Source organism: Hydra vulgaris, chromosome 13 (genome assembly GCF_038396675.1).
Source record: "Hydra vulgaris chromosome 13, alternate assembly HydraT2T_AEP".
In the NCBI taxonomy this organism is placed as follows: Eukaryota; Metazoa; Cnidaria; class Hydrozoa; order Anthoathecata; family Hydridae; genus Hydra; species Hydra vulgaris.
Window position 1 is genome coordinate 48690242 of NC_088932.1, and position 22630 is coordinate 48712871.

The window sequence follows — 22630 nt, forward strand, 5'->3', positions numbered from 1 at the left end:
TTATTTCTTTATTCTTCTTCCATTTTTCAAATTTTTTCTTTTTGCTTACTTAGCTCAGAGAGCAAATCTTTTTTTTTTTCGTTTAGCAGCGGCAGCTTGTGAAGCTTTTTTTTTTCCCGCTCTTTTTTCAAGTTTTGCTTTAGTAGTTATTCATTATCCATTTTTTTTCTAAACTTTTTTTTGGTTTGTTTGCAATTGCTCACTAATGCTTAGTAGTAATCAGGATTAAAAGTAGATGGTATGGGTAATTCACTTGTTATTTCATAAATCCACCAAAAATAAAAGGTTCTAATGATGATCTAAGAAATTTGAAATTTATTTTGCTTAAAGTTTGATCAGGTCTAAACAACTTTTATAAAATGTTATCTGTGTTTACAGCTTCTGATGTCAGATTATTTTAGATATTTACTACTCGTTGAGAAAAACAATATTTGCGAATGTCGAATTAATACCGTTGCTTGCGAATCTTATAAGTATGACCACGGGTATATTTATTATTGGTAGTTTCAAAAAACGAACTTTTATCTATGCAAACCAAATTATGGATAATTTTGAAACATATAACTAAATCATGTTTTAAACGTCTGAGCTCCAGAGAATCCAAACCAAGCAGTTGTAAACGGCTATAATAGCTTAAACAACTAAGATTTGTAATTTTTTTGTGAATCTTTTTTGGATATTTTTAATAGACTTTATTACCATAGTTTCGTGTAGCGACCAAACTGGAAAGATATTCAATAATTAACTAGTACTAATATCCTCGGATTGCGAGTTTTAAAACATTTTAACATTAGCTATGCTCTTGTATTTGCAACATGAATGATTCTGGTAATATGTTTGTAGTTTTGGCGCGAGTCCATATTTACTTCAAGATCCTTTGGGTCAGATGAACAATCTAAAATGCAATCACCTAACTTGTCATTAAAACTAGTACTACTATCTTGAGGTACACCACTAACAATTCGAATTGGATCTGATAAAGAACTACCAATCTTTACCTGTTGAGATCTGTGAAAAATGCAGAGGTCCACTTTTAAAGATTACCACGTATATTGTATAATGAAAGTTTAAATAATAGTTTTGAATTAGATACGGAACCTTTCGGAAGTAAGTATATATAACATCTGTTGTCAGATGATTGTCAAGTGCAGTATTCCAATCGTTGGAAGATTCTAAAAGATTCGTACACGTAGTACGTTTATTGAGGAGACCATGCTGACTAGGAGATATTATGAAATAACTATTCAGATACTTGGCAATATGTGAGTTGATATTTTTTTCCTTGATTCAACAACAAGTACAAATTAAAGTGATGGGTCTATAGTTGATAGGATCCAATGTAGTTTAGTTAAAAATTAGGGATATGTAAGCTTAGCACCATTGTTTAGGTTAAGTGTTAGATGTAAAACTAGCCTCAAAAGTATATGAAAGAGGAAAGCATAAAATATGAGCTAACATTTTAAGAATTGCATTAGGTAAACCATAAAGACAATACAATGTACTAGGATTAATTCCCATTAAGGTTTTATACACTGATTCCACTGAAAAATAAACTGTGTCAATATTTATTGGATCATTAACTTAACTGACAATATTAGGAGAATAGCTATTATCGTCCTTAGAAAACACTTCTAAACCCTAACCCTTGCCACTTATACATAAAATAATTTGTTTTGACATTACCTTTGATACTTATGTTGATACATTTGATCTGTTTTTGAAATATCTTGAGTTGCAAAGGCGGGTTTTGTCACTTGCCGAGGACGGGGCTAAAAAGGTCTTAAAAAAAACGGTGTGGCATTTATTTCACTTTTGAGTGTACTTTCTATTTTAAAAATTAGAGCAGAAATATGCTTATTTTGTTTTTTCGAACATATGTATTTTATATAGCCGTTTGGTTTACTTAACAGTACTAAAGTTTTGTTAATAACTCATCAATACTTAAAAAATTTCCTCCGGAATTTGTATCATTGCTATCCGCAGTTTGTCTTTGTGGTTACGAAAGGTTAAATAACACGTTGAATTGCAAGTACTTTCAAGTTTTACAAATTTGAAACTTCATCACTATTTCACTTTATCCGTTATATATGGTGAAGATTCAAATTTGCGACTTCATCACCATATCACTTTATCAGTTATATATGGTGAAAATGCAAATTTGTTCACACTAAAGTATAATTCCCTTTGACTTTCACCTCGTTGTTGTTGTTTTAGAACTGAATATACACTAGCGGCGAGCCCTGTATCTGGTATACTATAACTTTTAGTTATATCCAATTTTTAGGGAGCAAATTTTACTTGCTTTTTTATCAATAGTCATTATTCATAAAGTATTCGCTGATTTTAGGAAACTTTTTCAATTTTTTTCTTTAGATATCTTCTTCCATTATTGTTTTTGGCTTCTTCTCAGATATTTTCTAGAACTAGATATAATTATATCTAACTTTCACATCTAACCTTACTTTGCTTTTAATTCTAATCTAAATATAAAATCATATACATCATAAATCATATATAATTATATAATACAACTAATCTGTAATTCTATTAATATTAAAAAAATGAAATAATTAGTGACTTCCTCAGTGCAACCAACAGTGGGAAGTTTAAAACGATAAACAGATAACAATTAAATAACAATAATATGGTTTTTTAATGCGATGAACTTATATAATCTTTTTAAAAACAATATTCAAACAAATATAAAAGCTTTCTGAAAATCTCTTAAAAAATCTGAAAATTTATTAAAAAATGAAAAGCTTAACAATAAAAAGCTTTTACAAAGTACTTAAAAGCAAAATAAATGCAAAATACTTTAAATACTTATAAAGTTTTTTTTTTTTTTTTTTTCAGTGATCAAATACAAAGACAATAATTTATTTATAATTTGATGAAGAGGTGCTACACCAGGCCCCCCTATGCTGACGAACATGGAGATACAAAAGCTACAGACAAAGCAGCAATTGTATCTATAAAGTTACTTTCTTATGTTGTTTTTGAAAGCGTTGATTGATTGAGCGTTCACTGCTTCTTGCGAAAGCGCATTCCATGGGGCGACAGTTCTATTTGAAAAAAAGTTATACCGTTCCTCGCAGTTTTTTACAATCTGACGTTCTAGTTTATGGTTGTGGCCTCTTAGAATATACTTATCTTTACTTTTTTAAATTTTTTGCGGGACGACAAAACTAACAAGCTCGAGTTTACGAGTGATTTTGAATTGCTCGATAAGATCTGCTCTTTTGCGGCGTTCTTCAAGAGTTGTTAAACCGAGCCGTTGGAGTCGATCTTCATAGGTCATGTGTTTAATATTCGATATTGTTTTTGTTGCTCGATGTTGGACTTGCTCGAGAATGGCAATGTCTGATTTAAAATGCGGTGACCGGGCTTGTACAGCAAACTCAAGATGGGGGCGAATGTAAGTGAGATACAGAGTGCGCCATAAATAAAAACTGCAACTGCGAAATGTTTTTTTGAGTCGCCCTAGCACTCTATTTGCTACTGATGCGGCTGACTCTATTTGCGGTCTAACGTTAAGGTCATTCGAGACCATCACACCAAGGTCTCTTTCAATTGCGGTTTCTTCGAGACGACGACGGGTGCCGTCGACGTTTACATTGAGTATTTGTACGTTGACTTATTACATCCGCGCCCAACATGCATTACTTTCCATTTCTCTACGTTGAAATGCAAGAGCCAAATATGTGACCATTTCACTGCTCTGTCAACGTCATCTTGGAGAGTGATGTTGTCTGACTCTTTTTTAATTATCCCTATTATTTTGCTGTCGTCGGCAAACAGTTTCATATGATGAGTAATACTGTCCGGCAGGTCGTTTACAAAGATTACGAATAGCAATGGGCCTAAGACCGAGCCTTGAGGCACTCCACTAGTGACTGTTTTCCATTCAGAAGTAATGCCGTTTATAACCACTCGTTGACATCGATTGCTTAGCCAAGCTGCGATCCAGTCAAGAAGAGCGCCTTGAATACCCTACGCTCTCAGCTTATGAAGAAGGCGTTTATGTGGTACTTTGTCAAACGCCTTTGCAAAGTCTGTGTAAATGACTTCTACAGCGTGTCTGCAGTGAGTTGCTTCCGTCATGATATCCTGAGTTTCTAAAAGGTTCGATACACTTCCCTTACGATGAACATGGCCATGCTGATTTGGAGAAATTAAGCCATTAGCAACGCAGTGTTCCATTATTCTTTTTTGTAAAATACTTTCCATAATTTTGCAAGGTATGGAAGTGAGCGAGACTGGCCGGTAGTTGGATGCTTTAAGCCTATTCCCCTTCTTGAAAATAGGTATTACATTCAATTTTTTCCATAATTCAGGAACTACACCAGTTGCAAATATTATAGATAAGCGAAAGAGGCTTGGCAAAGGTAGCTGAACATTTACTAAGGACTCTTGGATGCAATCCATCGTAGCCGGTTGATTTTCTTTCATCAAGTTTGTTTAGGCATTTTTGTACTATATCAATAGAGAAACTTTCTGGATCGATGACACAAACTGCTTCAGTACGACTTTCAAAGCCTGGCATTGAACCTTCGGGCTCTAAAACAAAGACTGATTGAAAATAGTTATTTAACGATGCGCTTATATCGCCGGTATCGGTTGTGATGTTGCTATTGACTGTTTCAAGCAATGTAATGTTGTTACTGACGTTCTGCTTGCTTCTTACATATGCATGTAAGCGTTTAGGGTTGCTTTCGGAATCCCTGACGAGTAGCTCTTTGTACTTCTGCCTACCAGCTTTGACCATTTTTTTTAACTTTTTTGCAGGCAGTGCGATGCGATATTTTGAGACATTTGTGCATATCTCGACCTGCATTAATGTATTTGGCCCAAGAGGTGAGTTTAGCTTTGACTGCCTCAACAAGTTCTGGTGTTACCCATTGCTTCTGTTTTTCTGTAAAGGGAGTGGTAGTTGACGGAATGTGTAGGTTAGTGGCTTCATTATACACGTTTGCTAGAAGCTGGTACTCATCGTTTGCATTTAGTCCAGTGAATACTGTTTCCCATTCAACAGCTGCAATATGTGCTGATATTGCTGCGTAGTTTGCTCAACTCCAAGTGAGTCGAGGTTTTAGCGGCAAAGTAGGCGAGTTGTTGAGGCATGCAACAGCAAATTGACCTTGGATGAAGCAGTGTGTTTGGCCCATTGGAGTGTCACCAAGAGAATCGTCTTGTTTAATGAAGATTACACGGTCTGGCTCATTTGTTATAATAAGATCGAGTGTGCTAGTAGGCTCGACGTGTCGACAACAACGGTAGGTTGGGAATGTGATAAGCTGAGTTAAGTGACATTCATCAAGGCACTTCTGGAACCTGATGTCGCCTTGATGCTCACCTCTCACGTGAGCAACAGTTGCAATTCCGCCGTTAACTTCAATAGACTCATAAGACGTATGGCTAAAATTAAAGTCACCATTCAGTAGCATTGCAGAGCAGTTTATATTAGGCAGTATCTGTTGAGCGGTAGTGATTGATGTGATACACTGAGTAAAAACTTGATCATTTTCGTCGTGTGGACGATATAAGCAGCCGAGGAGAAATGATTCTTGACCCAGTTTTATTTTTCGCCAGATTTGCTCAATTGATGTTGAGTTGAGCTGACTATGATATCGTCTCTTGTGTAAAACTCCACCGCCCCTCTTGTCTCTGTCTTTGCGATGTGGTTGGTAGCCGGGTACGGTAACGTCTAATAAATCTGTGAACCAAGTAATATATTTATACGTATTTATTACGTCTCGGTTTTTAGAACTCAAATTTATATTAAATAATGGTTCTTTACAAGCTTTATTTTCCACCTCAAGTCGGGGCCTTAGCTCCTGTGGGGCTCGTGGCATTTCTCCCATAGAAACGCTACAAAGGAAAAGTTACTTCTGCTAAAAAACATTTCCCTGCTTTGTGACCCTTCTTTGAGTATAGGCTAATGAGAATGTCTCAATAAAAATTCTCATCTTAAGCAAATTTTAACATCCAGCTTCTGTCTTGTAAAAAGTCTTCTCAAACCTCTTTTTCATTTAATATGCTGGCGTAGTCGTAAATCTGTGTTATATTGTTTCCTGTTTATGATAATAAATGCCTGATCTCCTTATTTCTAACCATGAGTTTTTATTTATGCCTCCTTAGTAGATGCTACGCATCTTTTTCTATTATCATTTATCGAGGGTACAGGTCAAAAACTCTGTTAACTGTTTCTTTGCACTACTTTTAGGCTGGCTTTTGTGGGTTTCTTTATGTTGGTACTTGGGCAGATATCATTTATCTATCTGATAAAAATTTTGTCTCCTAAACAATCCATAATCTGTCCTTGCGTAAAATAAAGATGTGCAGAGCACCCGGTATAGTCCCGATTTTGTAGCCATTTTTCCAGGACATACAGTCAACCAAGTCAACCGACACTTCTATATATGCTGAGTTCAAGGGAAAACCGCCGTAATTATCTAAGCTGTAAACTAGGTACGCAAATATATTAGTTACCCTGGAGAACTGACAGTTTTCCCTAGTACCCCAAATATAAATAGGCTCAGTATCTGGCTTGGAAAATTTTGCCGGTTTTTCCGGGTACTCGGTATATATAGATTTGCCGGGTTTAAATCTTTCATTAAATCTTAAAATAAATATATAAAAGAAATAAAAACAATGATAGCACAAAAAATTGAATTCAAGCAATGTTTAGGTTATAATGTTAACCACAATATTTAAATATTACCAGGAAAAGGTACATTTTATGGAACGGAGTAATCGTTATGAAAAAATTTACAGAATACATAACATCGGATCAAAGTTGGGTTTAGGTCATAAAAAATATGATAAAATGCCAACTTTTGCAATGGTTTTACATACGCTGGCTCAATGTACGTGTGCTAGTTGGGTAATGAGTTCTCCAGGTAGAATTAGTACAAAAAAGTACAAGTCTTGATGATCTTTGCATGAAGGTATATTCAGAAAATTATGCTTAATGATGTCAGGATAAACAATTGCAAGACCAAAGATAACATTTTGAGTCAGCATTGGTATCATTATTTGTTAAAAAAATTAAAGAACAAAATAAAGTGGAATTCGAAGATTTGCAGTAATTTTACGAACGCGCTTACCGTTGGAAATCTGGTAAGGAGACGCTAAATGAATTGTTAAAGTTTGGCATTATCAAACAAATTGTTCAAAAGTTAAACTTAAGTCAAAATTGAAAGAAAGTATAAAAAAATTTAAAATACGGCTTTTGTACAATATCAGTATTGCTAAAGAATTTATTTTTGCAGAAAAGGCATTGGAAGCTGCACCTGGATTTTCTATCAAAAATGCTAAATTTGCTTGCAACAATAGGACACATTTATTACGCAAATGTTGCCCGATTGTATTTGCATAAATTTTAAAAATTTCGTGAAATGCATCTTGAATAAAGAATTTGTAATCGCAACCATACTGTGCAAAAAACAAAGCAAATAGGACTAAATTTTGTATCGATCTTGCGATCGAACAAACTATGATACAACCTATAAATTGAATAGGTGGATTGACCGGTGGCCGTAGCATAACAGTGTTTTTATCATGTATGAGCATCAAGTTTTTTTATCATGTATGAGCATCAAGTCTTTCAAAAATGGTTACACAATGCAATGATTCAACTTAAAAGCGTATTGGCAAACACCACTCAGAAACATAAATAAATTTGAAAGAAGAAAGCAAGATTACGAAAAAATTGACATTCGTTCCTTTATGATCCATTATCTTTTTTGAACTGAATATTACCATGATTTAAGTAAGGAGGCATATCATGATTTTTTTTATTATATACAGCATTGGCTTCCATTAAGGTCATTATAAAGAAAACGATTGGACAAGTAAACTGGATTCATTATAATCAACGCGTGAGATTGCAAAATGTTATGAGTAAATTTAACTTTTAATTTAAGCAGTTTAACTTTTTTTTAAATTTTACTTGAACTTTATTGTTGACAAACTTAACAAACACTAGAGCTATCGTTTTTGTATTGTAGATGATATAGCCTTTCAGCCTGATGGAGTGAAGCATGATTGGGCTGATGATGCTAATGATGAAACATGATTGGGAAATCTAAAATTATTTTGATTATGATAAACAAATGACTTTGAAAGATTTTGTTATAGGTAAAAATAATACACTAATTTGTATTTCTTTTCTTGGACATTGTCTTGTTTAAACCAAATGCTGCATATCAACATTAATATTTTATAATTTTTTTTTACATTTGACGGACCTCTCACCAAGAAGTTGCTGGCAAATAATAAAGCTGTGAGATATGATTTACAAGAAATTGTTATAGGTAGCCATTAAAAATAAAATAAAATACTTTTATTAAATTTATCCATCGTTCTAAATAATACAATGCAATTTTCCTTTTTTTTAGAAATAATACAGTAGAATAATACAGCGAGGAAGCAACTTTAGTATATAACAAAGACATCGTTTAAGTTAAAATGAGGTAAAATAGGAGGAGGGGGGGGGGGGTCTAGCCTCCCTAACGAATTTTATTAGTCGCCAAGATGGTTCTTAAATTTCAAAGAGAACTAGTTTTTTTAAGTGCTTTTTTTAGTTAACCTATACAAATCAATGAATAATTTCCATTAAAAAAACAAATAAAAATATGTATATATTTTTGCCTCGTTTATTCATACTTTTATGCTTAAAAAATCGAAACTTAAATTTGAGACTAAGCATGAAAGACTTACTTTTTGAACCTAAAATTTTAAGGTTATCATTAGGTAGTTTTACAGGAGTTGAAGCAGATCCAGAAATTTCGTACTTGTTTTAGAAAAATAATTACAAAAATTGTAAAAAAAGTCAAAAATTCAATAGGGGTGTATACAAAAAAAGCTATTAAATCTACATTTTTGAAAATTTTGCCTTGGTTCTGCTTCAACTCCTTCAAAATACCATTATAATTATACCCTGAAAGCTTTAAACCATTTGGACTATCAGAGCGAAAGATATTTAAAATATAAATCTGAAAATAATTAAAAAAAGAAAATAGGTTAAAACTAAAAAACAAAGAAAAAAATGCAATAAAACAATTAATAAGCTGCATATGCTGGTATAGTTTCACTTTGCTTTTCTTCATTCACAAATCTTTTCCTAATAGCTCTCAGTTTCTTTTTTCTCTTAGTTCCCTTTTTAGTGCACTTATTATTCATTAATGTTATCCTTTGGTTGTCCATTTTCGTAGCATTATTAATTAAATTTTTTTTTTTGGAAGATCTGCAGTGTGTTGGTTACCACAGAACGTTCTTTTATGTTTTGAAAGAGTTTATCTAGGCATACTTTTATTAATTTCCTCTAAAATTAAAAACCCTTGATTTTTTTTTTTTTGGAATATATAACAACAATAGCAATAAACAACTGAGAATCACTTGGCAAATGTAAAGACTGTAAATTAAACTCTAATTTCACGTGGGAAAAAATGTTATTTTAAAGTATGGATTTTAAATGAGTATTATCTTGCTTTTTCAGTTTCAATAACACTTTTTCCAACTTGATAATGCAAGTTTTCATGCTTGTAATGAAATTTATTTCAATATTAAGGAGTCGTCGCTATGGTGTTGCTAAGGGGTGTGATTTTTATAGGGTTGCATAAAAATGATTTTTAGTCAACATATTCAATATTTTTATAAATTCCAATAATATAGTTGAATTTATTATAAAATTTTGCATAACAAAAAGCCAAAAAAAGTTTTTTGGATTTTTGACTAAAAATAAGGGTATGAACCATCTCAAATTGGACACTGGAGTCGGCAAAATTGGATCTATAGTTGGCAGTCGGCAAATGTCGGACCTTTTTTTTTCTCTTAATAGATAAGTTAGTCGGCAAAAAAAAAATTTTTTTCTTTCTTACAACTTCTTTACAATATATTTACACTTCATTAAGTGCAAAATATATAACATAACATTAGAATACTTAACTTAACAAATTTAACAAAGTATAACGTTAAATTAATATTATTTCTTAAATGAAAACTATTGTTTCTTCAAATATAAACATAATGTTGAAAAGAAAACTCGAAGAAGACTATAAAGTCTTATCACCGAGTACCTCTTTAAATGGAATCTTAAATCGATTCTTTTATTTTTAACAAAAACTTTAAATAAAATCTAATCAATTTTTATATATAGTTAAAGGTGGTTAAACAATATAGTCAGTATAATACATAAATATTTTAGTATTAATCTTGTTGGTAAGTTTAATACATGTCGATATAATTGTTGATATTAAGTATAAGATGTTTTAACTTCTTTTTTTTTCAAGGTCGCAGGATTATTTAATGCTGTGAGTCCAATATTTTCGGATATTACTTTGTTATACAGGTACACACCTCAGTAGGAAATTGAGGATTGCGAGAATTTTGTTTGCTGTTGCTCTTGTGTCTAATCTTGATGCATGCTTTTGACTTATATAAAGAGTATTCAATTGGGATTTCTGTGTACTTGCCCACGAAACATTAGCATGAGTAAAATAACTTTGGATGTAAGAAAGATAAAAAAAAACTACAGAAGGGGTTTGGAAACAGTTTTTTTCTTCCGCATTATGTACTTCTAAAATTGGAATTTTAAATGCATTTGATAATCGCAATGATTACAGGGATTTTACTAAAAAAGACCCAAGAGGCTGCAAAAATTCTTCAAATAGAAAAAAAAATAAAATGACATAAATTTTGTAAAAAAACCACATGAAGCACTAACTAACAATGGGAGCGGTTACACAGGATTTTATCTATGCGCTAATATATGCATAGCTGCCTCTCTAATATAATGTACAGCAATAATATAATGTATATGCAGTACTAAAAGTATTATCGAAAACGTCAAAGGAGACCTTTAAACAAATTTATATACAAAAGAACCTCAGGTATTTTCACCCCCCAAAAAAACAATGTATTACATGTGTGAAATACAAACAATCATCAGATAAAAAGATTGCGTTTGAGTAAAGATATAAGCAGCATATTACTAGGAAGCAGGCATATTGCTAGGAGGGAAAGATATTGCTAGGAAGAAAGCTTATTGCTTGGGATGAAGCATATTACTAGGAATAAGGAATATTGCTAGGAAGGTAAAAAACAACATAAAGACAATTTTTTAAAAAAAATGTTATTTCTCATGTTTAAAATAAATAAAAAAAATTGGAATGTCACATTTAAATTTTTTTTTAGCAGTCTAACACGTCAAATCAAGCATATCTGAAATATTGCTTGGGAAGAAGCATATGCTAGGAAGGACTATCACTGAATCCTCTTCTTTACGCCTTCTTGGATTATCGCTCATTATAATGAACGATAATCCAAGAAGGCATAAAGAAGAAGATTCAGTGAGAGGTCAGTATACTGACTTTTCATAGAAACCATATATACAATCGATTGCTAAGTTAGCATTTCCTAAGATTGCTTCTCTTTATCGTGCTCTCCATTTTCTTACTCATGATTCCATTTTCTACAATCTCTTATTCGTTACTGTATGGAATACTGTTGTCGTATTTGGACTGGTTCTGTAACGTTTTTTATCTAGTTAGTTTATCTACGATACACACACACAAAGTCCTATTACTAGTGAATTAGTTTGAATCACTTGAGTTTAATTTTTGAGTTTAATAGATAGCCTAATTATAATATAAATAACACAACATATGATACTTAGCTTTTACATTTTAATAATACAAAAGTATATTCAAAGCAACTATTTTAAAACTTAAAAACATTTAATAAATAAAAACATTTTTCACAGCATAGACGCAGCAGATAGCAGTACACTTTAAAAAAAATTTAACTAATTCAATATTGCCTAATTACGTGTAGTTTTTTTTCAACTTTCATCCTACAAGGATGACTCCTTATCTACCAAAACATATAAAGCAGAGGCGTCACCTACCACTTTGTTACTTTCAAAACTAATTATTTTATTCTCAAGAAATATTTTTCGCCCTTCCACTTTTACAACTTTGCACTCAAACAAAAACGTTGATCCAACCGGCATAGGACTAAAAAAAACAAACTACAACTCAGTTACAAAACAACTAAAAAAATTTGTTTAGAAAATAAATAACAATAAAATTTATAATTAAATTAATAACATTAATATAATAAAAATAATAACATTAAATAACAATAAAAAAGCAAAAGAAAAACAACAACAAAAATATACAGCCTTCTCACTCCATAAATTTCAAAATCGATAATTTAAAAAAAAAAAGAAGAGAAATGTTTAATGCTTAAAACAGTTTTCAGTTTCTTCTTATGTTAGTTATCATATACAAAAGCTTTTTCTATTCACCAAGAATGATTAAATAATATTTGCAGTCTAAACTTAAGTACGCAGTTATAAATATTAATAATATTTGCAGTCTAAACTTAAGTACGCAGTTATAAATATTAGTTGATATTTTAAAGGTCTGTACTAAGATATATTGTAATTTTTGTTGAAATCTTTTTTTACAAAAAATAAATGTAAAATTTTTTAATGAAAAAAATATATTTGGAATTCAAGACTTAATTTTTAGAATTATATTTTAAGATTTATTTAAAATGAATATTATTAAGCCATGAATACTACCATATACCAAAGTGAAAAACATTTTAAGAATTTGAAAGGTAACGTAAGCTTTTTTTAAAATTTACCCGAATTTTTTGTGCATGTTTTTAATGACCTAAACACCAATGCCTGCCGACTCCCGATAAATGTATGTAATTTTAGCCGCAAAGCATTAGGGATGTCTTGCGGGACCAAGTAATCATAACAGTACACAACTCTCAGTGAAATAAAAAACTTTTGCATTATTCTCTTACCAGAGGGCTTCCCATAAAAAAAACTTCTCTTTTATAAACTAAAATTATTTTAAAACTATTTCATAACAGCTATATTACTACGTTAACGCAGTTAAAATTTGATAAAAATATGTTTTGCATTAATCTTTTAAATCACGTTATCACGGTATTCGGTAATTTTACAAAATACAAAACGATTTTAAATATAATGTTTATAACTTTCCGAGCTTTTTTGAGTTAATTAATTAGTACTTTTCAGTCTTTTTTTCACCCCAATAGTTCCGTGTAAAATTGTATAAATTAATTTCGCTATCCTAAACATGATACCAATTTTAAAAAGCTATTCTTCCAATATATAATACATGCAAAATAATATATAATACATTTTAACACATAACAGCATATTATACACTCAAAAATATTATTTTATGAATATAATTTTCTCACACTACGCAACTTTAGCCTGGCCGAGTGGATTCTGCTTCAGGCTTGAAAACCGAGGGTTCCAGTTTCGCCTCTCGGTATCGATATTATTTTAATTTTTTTTACTTAGTGCACAAAGGTTTTTTTTTTTTTTTTTGTTGCTGAACACTTTTGTGCACCAACTAAATAAAGTTCCGCACTTAGACCATATAAAGTCAAAGCGCAGAAAGTGCACTGCACATTGACTTTTACAGCCGTAACAGGCTGTAACTACTCCGTTCACATCAATTAAGTAAGATTTAGGCGTAGCTGATTTTACAATCAACATGTAGATACATCAACTGAGGGTTTTGTCTTTTGGTTTGGTCCGATACTCTTTTAACTAAAAGAAAGTCTTCTCTAGATTTAAAACTAAAAAAAAAATGTTGCGTCACAAAATCGAGACCCCCCCTCCCCCTCGTAACAAATCGTTACAAAATCGCCTACCCCACCAAAGACTTAATTTGTGGACGACTCCTTTTCAGAAGCATATTCAGTCAAAGTAGTCAACCAAATTTGACAACTAAAATTTTTTGTTGCTAATTTTACTCACATGACTGGGTCCTCACATCCTGGATCTAAATGACGATCTGTCAATTTTGGCACAAGTCGAACAACATTAGCCTTGGCCAAATCAAAAAGGTTTTGCAGATGCTTCCACAATATTATTTTACCATCAGATAAAATGTCATGTTTTATTAAATAATTTCTAACATTTTTTATGAGATGTGGTGGATCAAATATTATATAAATTTTTGCCCCTGTAGTTTGATGGTGACATTTGTTGATTTAATAATAAATATTCTAAAATTTAGAGAGCTCTAATAATACAACTCTAATATCCTAAAAATTCTGTCCAATTTTTTCATGGTATTTACTCGCATTTTTAGTAAGGCCTTATTTGCCTTATTGGAAGACCCAGATTCTAGGGTTCCAAAAGATTTTTTAAGAAATATTAAAATAGTGCTTATGGCAGGTATTAAAAAAACTCTTGTAAACATTTTGAAAGCTTGTGTATCACAATACATGATCCTTAAAGCTAAAATTTTATCTATAACAGCCCGTTTTCTTTTTTAACACGATTATTCATACGTAATTGATTTTTAAGTTGGGTGTAAGTTAAATTTTTTTTTAGATAAATCAACCAACTTTAAATTCTTGAGTTATTTTTCAAGTCAATAAAAAAACCTATAAAAATCCTAACTTAAGATAAATAAGATAAATTTAGATTATTTGTACTACTATTTTTAACATTTAATTTAATTCAAATTTAGTTTTTGTAAATGAAGTCTGTTTGTGGGCTGTTTTCTCTTTAAATTTAATAGTGCTCTTTTACCACCATTATTGGCAAGATAGTATTGGGAAGAATTAACATGTTCACTACAAATAGTATAGTTAAGATTAAGTTCTTCACATGATTTTGTATCGAAATCAAGACCTCGATACAAAATCACGTGAAGAACTTAATCTCGACAAATTACGCTTGCATCCAAAAGTTTTCTAAAGTTTGCATCTAAATAATAGGTTAAACCTAATTAGTTTAGTGAAATTATTTGCATCAAACAATGTATAAATTTATACGTCATAACATTTAACATTGTTTTCAAGGCTTCTAAAAATTTTAGATATATTAGTTATTTAATAAACTTGATTTTATTAACAATTACTTACATATCATTTGGAAATCTAAAAGAAGATATTACTTCCAACATTCTTTTCACACAACTGATGACTGAACAAAAGGCTGGCATACTTAATATTATAAGTGTTTTAAAAAGTAACTTTGTTCTTAAAAAGCAAAATTCAATAATATTATAATATACAACATATTTAGTAGACAATAAATTTATGTTGTTTATAATATGGTTCCGCAAGACATCCCATAACCAAATGTACAGCCAATTAAACATAAATATATGGATTTTTAGCCGAGTTGGCAGGCATTGCTAAAAACTAAAGTAGTTTGTAATTGTGACACTTCAAGTTAGAATTGAAAAAATAGCAATATTAAATTAAAATGAAAATATGACAATAAAATTAGTGAAATTTTAGGTTTATCACAAAACAATTTAAAAATTTTCAAAACAATTTTTGTTGTTGTTAACTTTAAAATATAAAATTGTTTTAACCATCACCACCTCCCCCACTTTACACCATTTTTCAACATCATTTTATTTTTTGTTTCTTTTTGTAATTAAAGTCCTTGAGTTATTATATATCATTGGTACATGAACATCTGACCATAAACATTAACGCCCTGAAAAAGTACTTCTGATGATGAAAGTATTCTAATAAACCAAACAGTATAAAAAAATCAGCCATAATTTTATCGCTTCCGATAAAATTATCTTTATTTAAGTATGAACATTGATAAAAAAAACAACATTAAAATGCCTTCAGAGGATATTAAAAACAATGTAAAGCATTTGCTGCAAAGACTTTATATTTGTCCTACTATTTTATATTTAGTGTTCTTATTGGAATCTTAGTGAAATATAAATACATAAAGATTATGAAATGGATCTATCCAACTAGAAACTTTTAAAACAAAACATAAGATACCTTTTGTAATTGATATTAAGACTAGCAGTTAAACATGGTCCAAAACACCTTTCAGCTAAAATACCAGTTATTTCATCGTGATGAGTTGCAATAAGACCTCCATGAACTATTCTTATAAAAAAGAAAAAGAAATATTTTTTTCTTTATTTAAAAATTGTTTATAATGAATAATATATAAATATTAAATGCATAATACTAAATTTTATTATTTAAAATATTATTTTAAACAAATTAAATAAAAAAAATTTGAAAGTATTCAATAAATATAATAAAAACATTGAATAAACATAATATATTCAATAAATATAATATACCCTGATCCATTGTTTGACCATGGTCCATATGTTGCAGACCATTTAGCAGCCTGTTCTTTGACAGAAAAATACATGGATCCGTAAAAGATTTTTTCATTACCAAAGTTAAAGTAAGTTTTTATTTCACCAGTTTGTTTTTTAAATATAAATCTCTCCCAATTATTACTTTGGGCATACTTCTCTAATAATAAATTACTCTCTTTAGCTTTTTCTGACCAAGTATAATCAGGAATGTCTAATCTTTCCATAGTGAAGGATAATATAATTTTTTGACAGAACTATTTAAGTTTGATTTAAAACAAATGCAATGCAATATTAAATACTTGTACTATAAATAAAACTACAAACCATAAAAAAATAGTAAAAAACAATAATTTATATTTTACTTGACACATTTAATTATAAACGTGCACAACTAAATTTTACTAAACTTTCATGTTATTTTTTGATGTTGTATATATATATATATATTGTTGTGATATTGTATACTTTCATGTAATTGTTGATTTATAAGTTTTCTAAATTAAACACAAAATAATACGCTTAAATAGATTAGGAACCTATTAGGTTTAGCTTTTTCTGAGAAAAACGTTTTTCAACTATAGGTGTAAGGGTCATTGGATTAAGTTAAGAACTTACTTAAAAATAATTTAATTTGCATACCTAAATATGCAGTAGATCGATATAAACGTATGTATGTATGTATATATACATATATATGTATATATATATATATACATATATATATATATATATATACATATATATACATACATACATATATATATATATATATATATATATATATATATATATATATATATATATATATATATATATATATATATATATATATATATATATATATGTATATATATATATGTATATATATATATATATATATATATATATATATATATATATATATATATATATATATATATATATATATATATATACACACACACATATATATATATATATACATATATATATATATAAATATATATATATAAATATATATACATATATATATATAGGCATCCCCACACAATTACATATATTGATTTATATCATAAGTGAATTACTAAGAGTTTAATGGACTGTACTTTAAAATTACATAATATACTTGGGTTCTTAGCATTTATACTTGCAATATACTCACACATACACACACATAAACATAAACACACACATATATTTAAACAACTTTTTTAAAACCTAGTTAAAAACGTTTAACAAATAGAGTATTTGTAAAATAAAATAATACTTTCTTTAACAGAAGCACAGGCTGATACTAGTTTTTGAAAAATTTGTTATCAATTTCAATTTTTGAATTCATGCAGTTTTGTTTTTAACTTTGCTACAAGAATGATTCCTTGTCAACCAATATAAATAAAGCAGATGCATCACCTACCAATTTGTTAGTTTCAAAGCTAATTACTTTACTTTCAAGAAAAAATTTTCTCCCTTTCACTTTTACAACCTTGCACTCAAACAAAAATGTTGATCCGACTGGCATAGGACTAAAACAAAACAAGAAAAAAAAAATTACTACTAAAAAAAGTAGCAACCCAGTATGCAGTATTCCGTAATTCAGTATGTTTAATAATAAAAAAAAATACAAGAATAACAAAAAAATATATATTAATCCTTTCCTCTCATAAATTTTAGACATACTTATGTTTCTAAATAAGAGTTCTTAATGTAACTTATTATGAGTTAATGCATATCAAAACTTGTCAAGAATATGCTTTTTGAAGTGGTTTATGTAGTTTTGTATATGTCATTTGTATTTTTGACTTCACATTTATAATTTGTTTTTAAAATTTTGTATATGAAAACCTCTTAAACTTGCTTTCATCTTTAAAATCTGATTTTTTCAAATCAGATTTTAAAAATAACAACAACAACAAAAAATAACAACAACAATAAAAAATAAGAACAACAACAACAACAAAAAAAAATAACAATAACAACAAAAAAATAACAACCACAAAAATAACAACAACGAAAAAAAAAAAAACAACAAAAAATTAACAAAAAATAAAGATTTTAAAAAAGAGTTACAATTTTTATTTATTATTTTCATTTTTATTTGTTGTATATTTATATACTAATTACAAAACAAATTTAAATTTGTCAAAAATTTTTGTTGTTAATTTTAATAAAAAAAAATTTGTTTAAAAATATAGCTTTGACCCTCACTACTCTGTCTCCTAGTTACCATTAGTTTGCACTTATGTACATAAAACACACCTTTTTTACGTACGTTGTGCCAAAGGCCCTCAAGTTTTAATATATTCTTGGTACATAAACATCAGCCAGTAAACTTTAATGTCTCAAAAAAGCACTCCTCATTCTTTTGTTTAAGCTGTTAGGTGATGCAATATAAGGGGTCATCCATAAATGATGACAGTGTTTTTTTTTATTCAATTTTTTGACTCCCCTTTGTTAAACTGTCAATTTTTGGCCAACCCCCGTTATATATGATGTCAGTTTTTGTGTATTCTCCCCCTAAAAAACAATAAAAATGCTTAAAAACCATTGATTTTTTTTCTGACTAAATTATACATTTATATAATAGTAGATCTCATCAAATTATATTATATAATAGTCGATATCTCATTAAATAATCAACTAAGCAAATAGTATTATATATCTTTAATATAATCTTCCCATGGGTTGTTGAAGTGATCATCAATTGAAACAATAGGTAGTGAATGCTCTCCGAGCTCTAAAAGGATATTGTATTCTTGAGGTACAATCAAATACGTCAACTTCATTTTCATCTAACCATTCAGCAGTTTCCGAACACTTCCGCAAGGCAATGACTGCCAAAAATTCTGTCTGACATATTGTCAGCGATGCGAACAGGTTGGACACTTTTGATTAGAGGGAGTGTTATAGCAGAAGAATGGTTACAAGCGTGCTTTTCAACATAGCTTGAGAGGAAAAGTAGATATTGCACTTTTTACAGATTCTATCAGCTAGGCTAGACTGAATTGATGGACAAAACGCATCATACAGCAAAACTGGAAATCCTTTGGCAGTACGAGGAAGAATACTTTCAATGTTTGATGCAATGAGCATAAAGACGGATGATGGAAACAATTCTTGTGCTCCTTCTGAGACATCTACTGCTTTGAGCCCGTCTCTCATTTGGTTGACAGGGACAGGTGGCAGAAGAAATCTTGCTCTAATTAGAGTAAAGTAAGAGCTTCTAATAGTCCCACAACAAGAACGATTTTCACATTTCACAACTTGAGTAAAATATTGACTTGTACGAAGATGATCGGCAGTTCAACATTGATCTTGTAATAAAAGGCTCCTTGACTCTAGCTCTGATTTGTCTGGATCAATATACTCTGCAATGGTTGGATACCTGTCAACTTGTAGATCAGACAAAATATCAGCCAAAGCCTGTCCAGCAAAACCAAAGTTCTGTTTTTCTGAATTTTCATCTATTGTCCTGCCTGATTTAAAAAGATATGTTGATTATTATAGGTTAAAAATTATATTAATATTTTTACAAATTAACTTTTGTCAATGTAATTACTTTTAGTATCAAGATGAGTTCCGTAATGTTTGTGCGGAAGAATTGATTGCTGATTGCAAATCCAATTTTTTTCATTTCGGATGTCAATTCTTCGAGAGTTTTAATGCTCTAAATAATAAAGAAATATGTTTGGATATAATTAACTTTTTTACAGAAAACGGGATTTGTTTCGTAAATTATATTCAAACCAAATCCTGAAATTAGTTGTTAACATTTCAAGGATATTTACAATAGTGCAAGTACTAATTAAGAGTAAAATTCTAACAAATACAATATTAACAAACATAGCTAAGCTATCATTACTCGAAGAACCTCTGATCGACGTCTTTCATCAGCGGACAAACCATGAAGAGCAATATCCATAATCACCTTCAAAAGAAGAGGTTGATCTACTTCTAATGACGGTCGACCAGGTTTCTTTCTGATTTTTAGTTTTTCTTTGACTTCTGGATGCTCCAAGCAGATTTCCTCCATTCTAGCTTTTTTCAGTTCTTTAGTTATCTTCTGTTGAGCTTGATCATACTTTTTTTTGGCCAGTTCTTTACATAGATGAGCTAGTTTCTTCTTTTTCTTTTTCAAATCATCCTCTTCAGCTTCAGCAATGAATTCACTTCTCTCTCTAGTCTTCAGTTCAGCAACTTCACAATTTAAAGCTGCAATCTCAGAATTGAGTCGATCTTGAGCCACTGTTCTTGCATTTTTTTGATTTTTCGTGGTTAACAAACTCATGCACTTTGTTGATCATCAATCACAGATCGCTCATTGGTGGGCTCAACAAACTGTGAGGAATTCTTATCAAATTCAAGTGGAGTATACGTGGGGGCAGACTGTTTTGGAGTATTGGCCCAAAATGATAATTGCTTCCTCTTGAACTTCATTGCCTTTTCATTAAATAAATTGATTAAATACATTACTCTTGACTCAAGATCCTTATGCACCAGTTTCTCTTCTTTTAATGAATTCCATATACTATGGACTTCTTTCTGAATATTAGCCTTTTTTTTATCGGGATGAGCATTTCCATACGAGACCATCAATAAGTTAAGTAATGCGGTTTTATCCATATTTTAATATCGATTTATTAGTATTGTTTAGATCACAATCAGAATAATGATTTTGCTCAAGCTTTTTAAAAGAGTTTCTTCAACCCGCTAGGGAGAAATTAGCGTTTCAAATTTTCAATAGACTTTATGTGTTTGCATTGCATCCCATTTTACAATCAACTAGAGAGCAATTAGAGTTTCGTATTTGAAATAACAACAACTTAATTTCAAAAAATGACAAATTTATGAGTTTACTTTTATGAGTTTACTTTGAACCACATTTTATAATCTGCTACGGAGCGAATAACGATTGTGAATTTTATATACAAAGAGTTAATATTTCTAACATAATTTGATTCGCAGTCAAATGGTAATATATTAATAAAACAATAGTAATTTTTATTTTATGTTAGAAGTTGCTATTTATTTAATGTCTCTGAGGAACTTATTATACTAATTTATAATCTTATATAATAAATAATTTCATAAAATATAATACCAAATTCCCCGCATTTAATATCAATTTCCCCATAAACAAAACATCATTTCTATACCATTTAGTAGATGTAAATACCATTAAAATCTGCTCATTAAAACTAAAAAAATAATTTATATTGACATCATTTTGGCCTCAACACCCCCTCCCCATTGTTAATTAGTGTCAAACTTTCCAGCACTCCCTCCCCCCCCCCCCCCTATATTTACTGACACCATTTATGGATTACTCCTAACACTCTTACACAAATATGTAAAATTTAGTTCAACAAGATCCTTGTTGTTACATTCTAAAAACACTTTTTAATACAGTACAGTCTTGCTAATTGATTTTTTTAAAAAAAAGTTCACAGCTTCAAATATTTTGCGTTCTTATTTTTAAAAGTTTAAAAAATAACAAAAAAGTATATGTAAATTGTCACTATTTAAAAATAATGGTTTAAACCCAATTAATGTTTCTTAAAAATAGTGAAATAAAAATATATAAAGAAGTGGACTTAACAGATAAACATTTATAAACAAAACGTATGATAAGAACCTTTTGCAAACAAAACATAAGATACCTTTTGTAATTGACATTAAGACTAGCAGTTAGACATGAACCAAAACAATTTTCAGTTAAAATACCAGTTATTGCATCATGATGGGTAGCAATAAGACTTCCATGAACTATTTTGAATATTAAATATTAACAAAAATACTTTTTCAAACTAAATTAAAATGTTTTAAAACTTTATAAAAAAAGTCAATAAATATTATATATCTTAAATAAACTTAATATACCCTGCTCCATTGTTTGACCATGGACCGTATGTTACAGACCATTTAGCAGCTTGTTCTTTGACAGAAAAAAACATGGATCCATAGAATACTTTTTCATTACCAAAATAAAGGTAAGTTCTTATTTTACCAGTTTGCAATTTAAATATATATCTCTCCCAGTTATTGGTAAGACTGTACTTTTTTAATTGCTCATTACTTTCTTTTGCCTTTTCTAACCAAGTATAATCAGGAATGTCTAATCTTTCCATAATAGAAGATATTATAACTTTTTGACAGAGTTCTTTATATTTAATTTAAAAAAAAACAGAATGAAATATAATAACTGAAGTATAAAATACTTGTATTTATAAGAAAAATAAAAACCACAAAAAATATATATAAAATAAAATAAATAATATGTTATATTTAAAACAATTGTTAATAAAATGCCACAGGTTTGTTATAAAAATACTTAATTTTTCTGTTGATGTTCTAATTTATAAGTTGTTTTAATGAAGCCTGAAATGCTATGATTAAATGAAATATTATTTGAGAAAAACTCTATATCTATTGCCTATGTTGTACCTTAAGCCTATATATATCAGGGCTTGTGATGAAGAAAATCGTCAAGC

The 22630-nt window shown here is 29.7% G+C and overlaps 2 protein-coding genes across 2 annotated transcripts; both read right to left on the minus strand.

Annotated features, from left to right (window-relative positions):
* Positions 1 to 11665: 11665 nt before the first annotated feature.
* Positions 11666 to 16492, minus strand: LOC136090238 (acyl-coenzyme A thioesterase THEM4-like). The gene is made up of 3 exons (XM_065816461.1): positions 16140 to 16492; positions 15826 to 15936; positions 11666 to 12017 (listed from the first exon to the last, which is right to left on the minus strand). Exons 1-3 carry the CDS (start codon positions 16385 to 16387, stop codon positions 11855 to 11857), a joined length of 522 nt encoding a protein of 173 aa, XP_065672533.1. The 5' UTR covers positions 16388 to 16492; the 3' UTR covers positions 11666 to 11854.
* A 727-nt stretch (positions 16493 to 17219) lies between these two features.
* LOC101238603 (acyl-coenzyme A thioesterase THEM4) lies at positions 17220 to 22302 on the minus strand. The gene is made up of 3 exons (XM_065816462.1): positions 22020 to 22302; positions 21800 to 21905; positions 17220 to 17665 (listed from the first exon to the last, which is right to left on the minus strand). Exons 1-3 carry the CDS (start codon positions 22027 to 22029, stop codon positions 17503 to 17505), a joined length of 279 nt encoding a protein of 92 aa, XP_065672534.1. The 5' UTR covers positions 22030 to 22302; the 3' UTR covers positions 17220 to 17502.
* Positions 22303 to 22630: the final 328 nt, after the last annotated feature.

Bases quoted from the DNA above. Each gene is read 5' to 3' on its own strand.
- LOC136090238 (XM_065816461.1), bottom strand. From the start codon at position 16,387: ATGGAAAGATTAGACATTCCTGATTATACTTGGTCAGAAAAAGCTAAA. The intron at 15,937-16,139 runs GTATATTATATT...CTTTTTTATAAG, and splicing joins TGGTCAAACAATGGATCAGG to AATAGTTCATGGAGGTCTTA. The intron at 12,018-15,825 runs GTATCTTATGTT...TGTTTTTTTTAG, and splicing joins CTTAATATCAATTACAAAAG to TCCTATGCCGGTTGGATCAA.
- LOC101238603 (XM_065816462.1), bottom strand. The intron at 17,666-21,799 runs GTATCTTATGTT...GTTTTGTTTTAG, and splicing joins CTTAATGTCAATTACAAAAG to TCCTATGCCAGTCGGATCAA.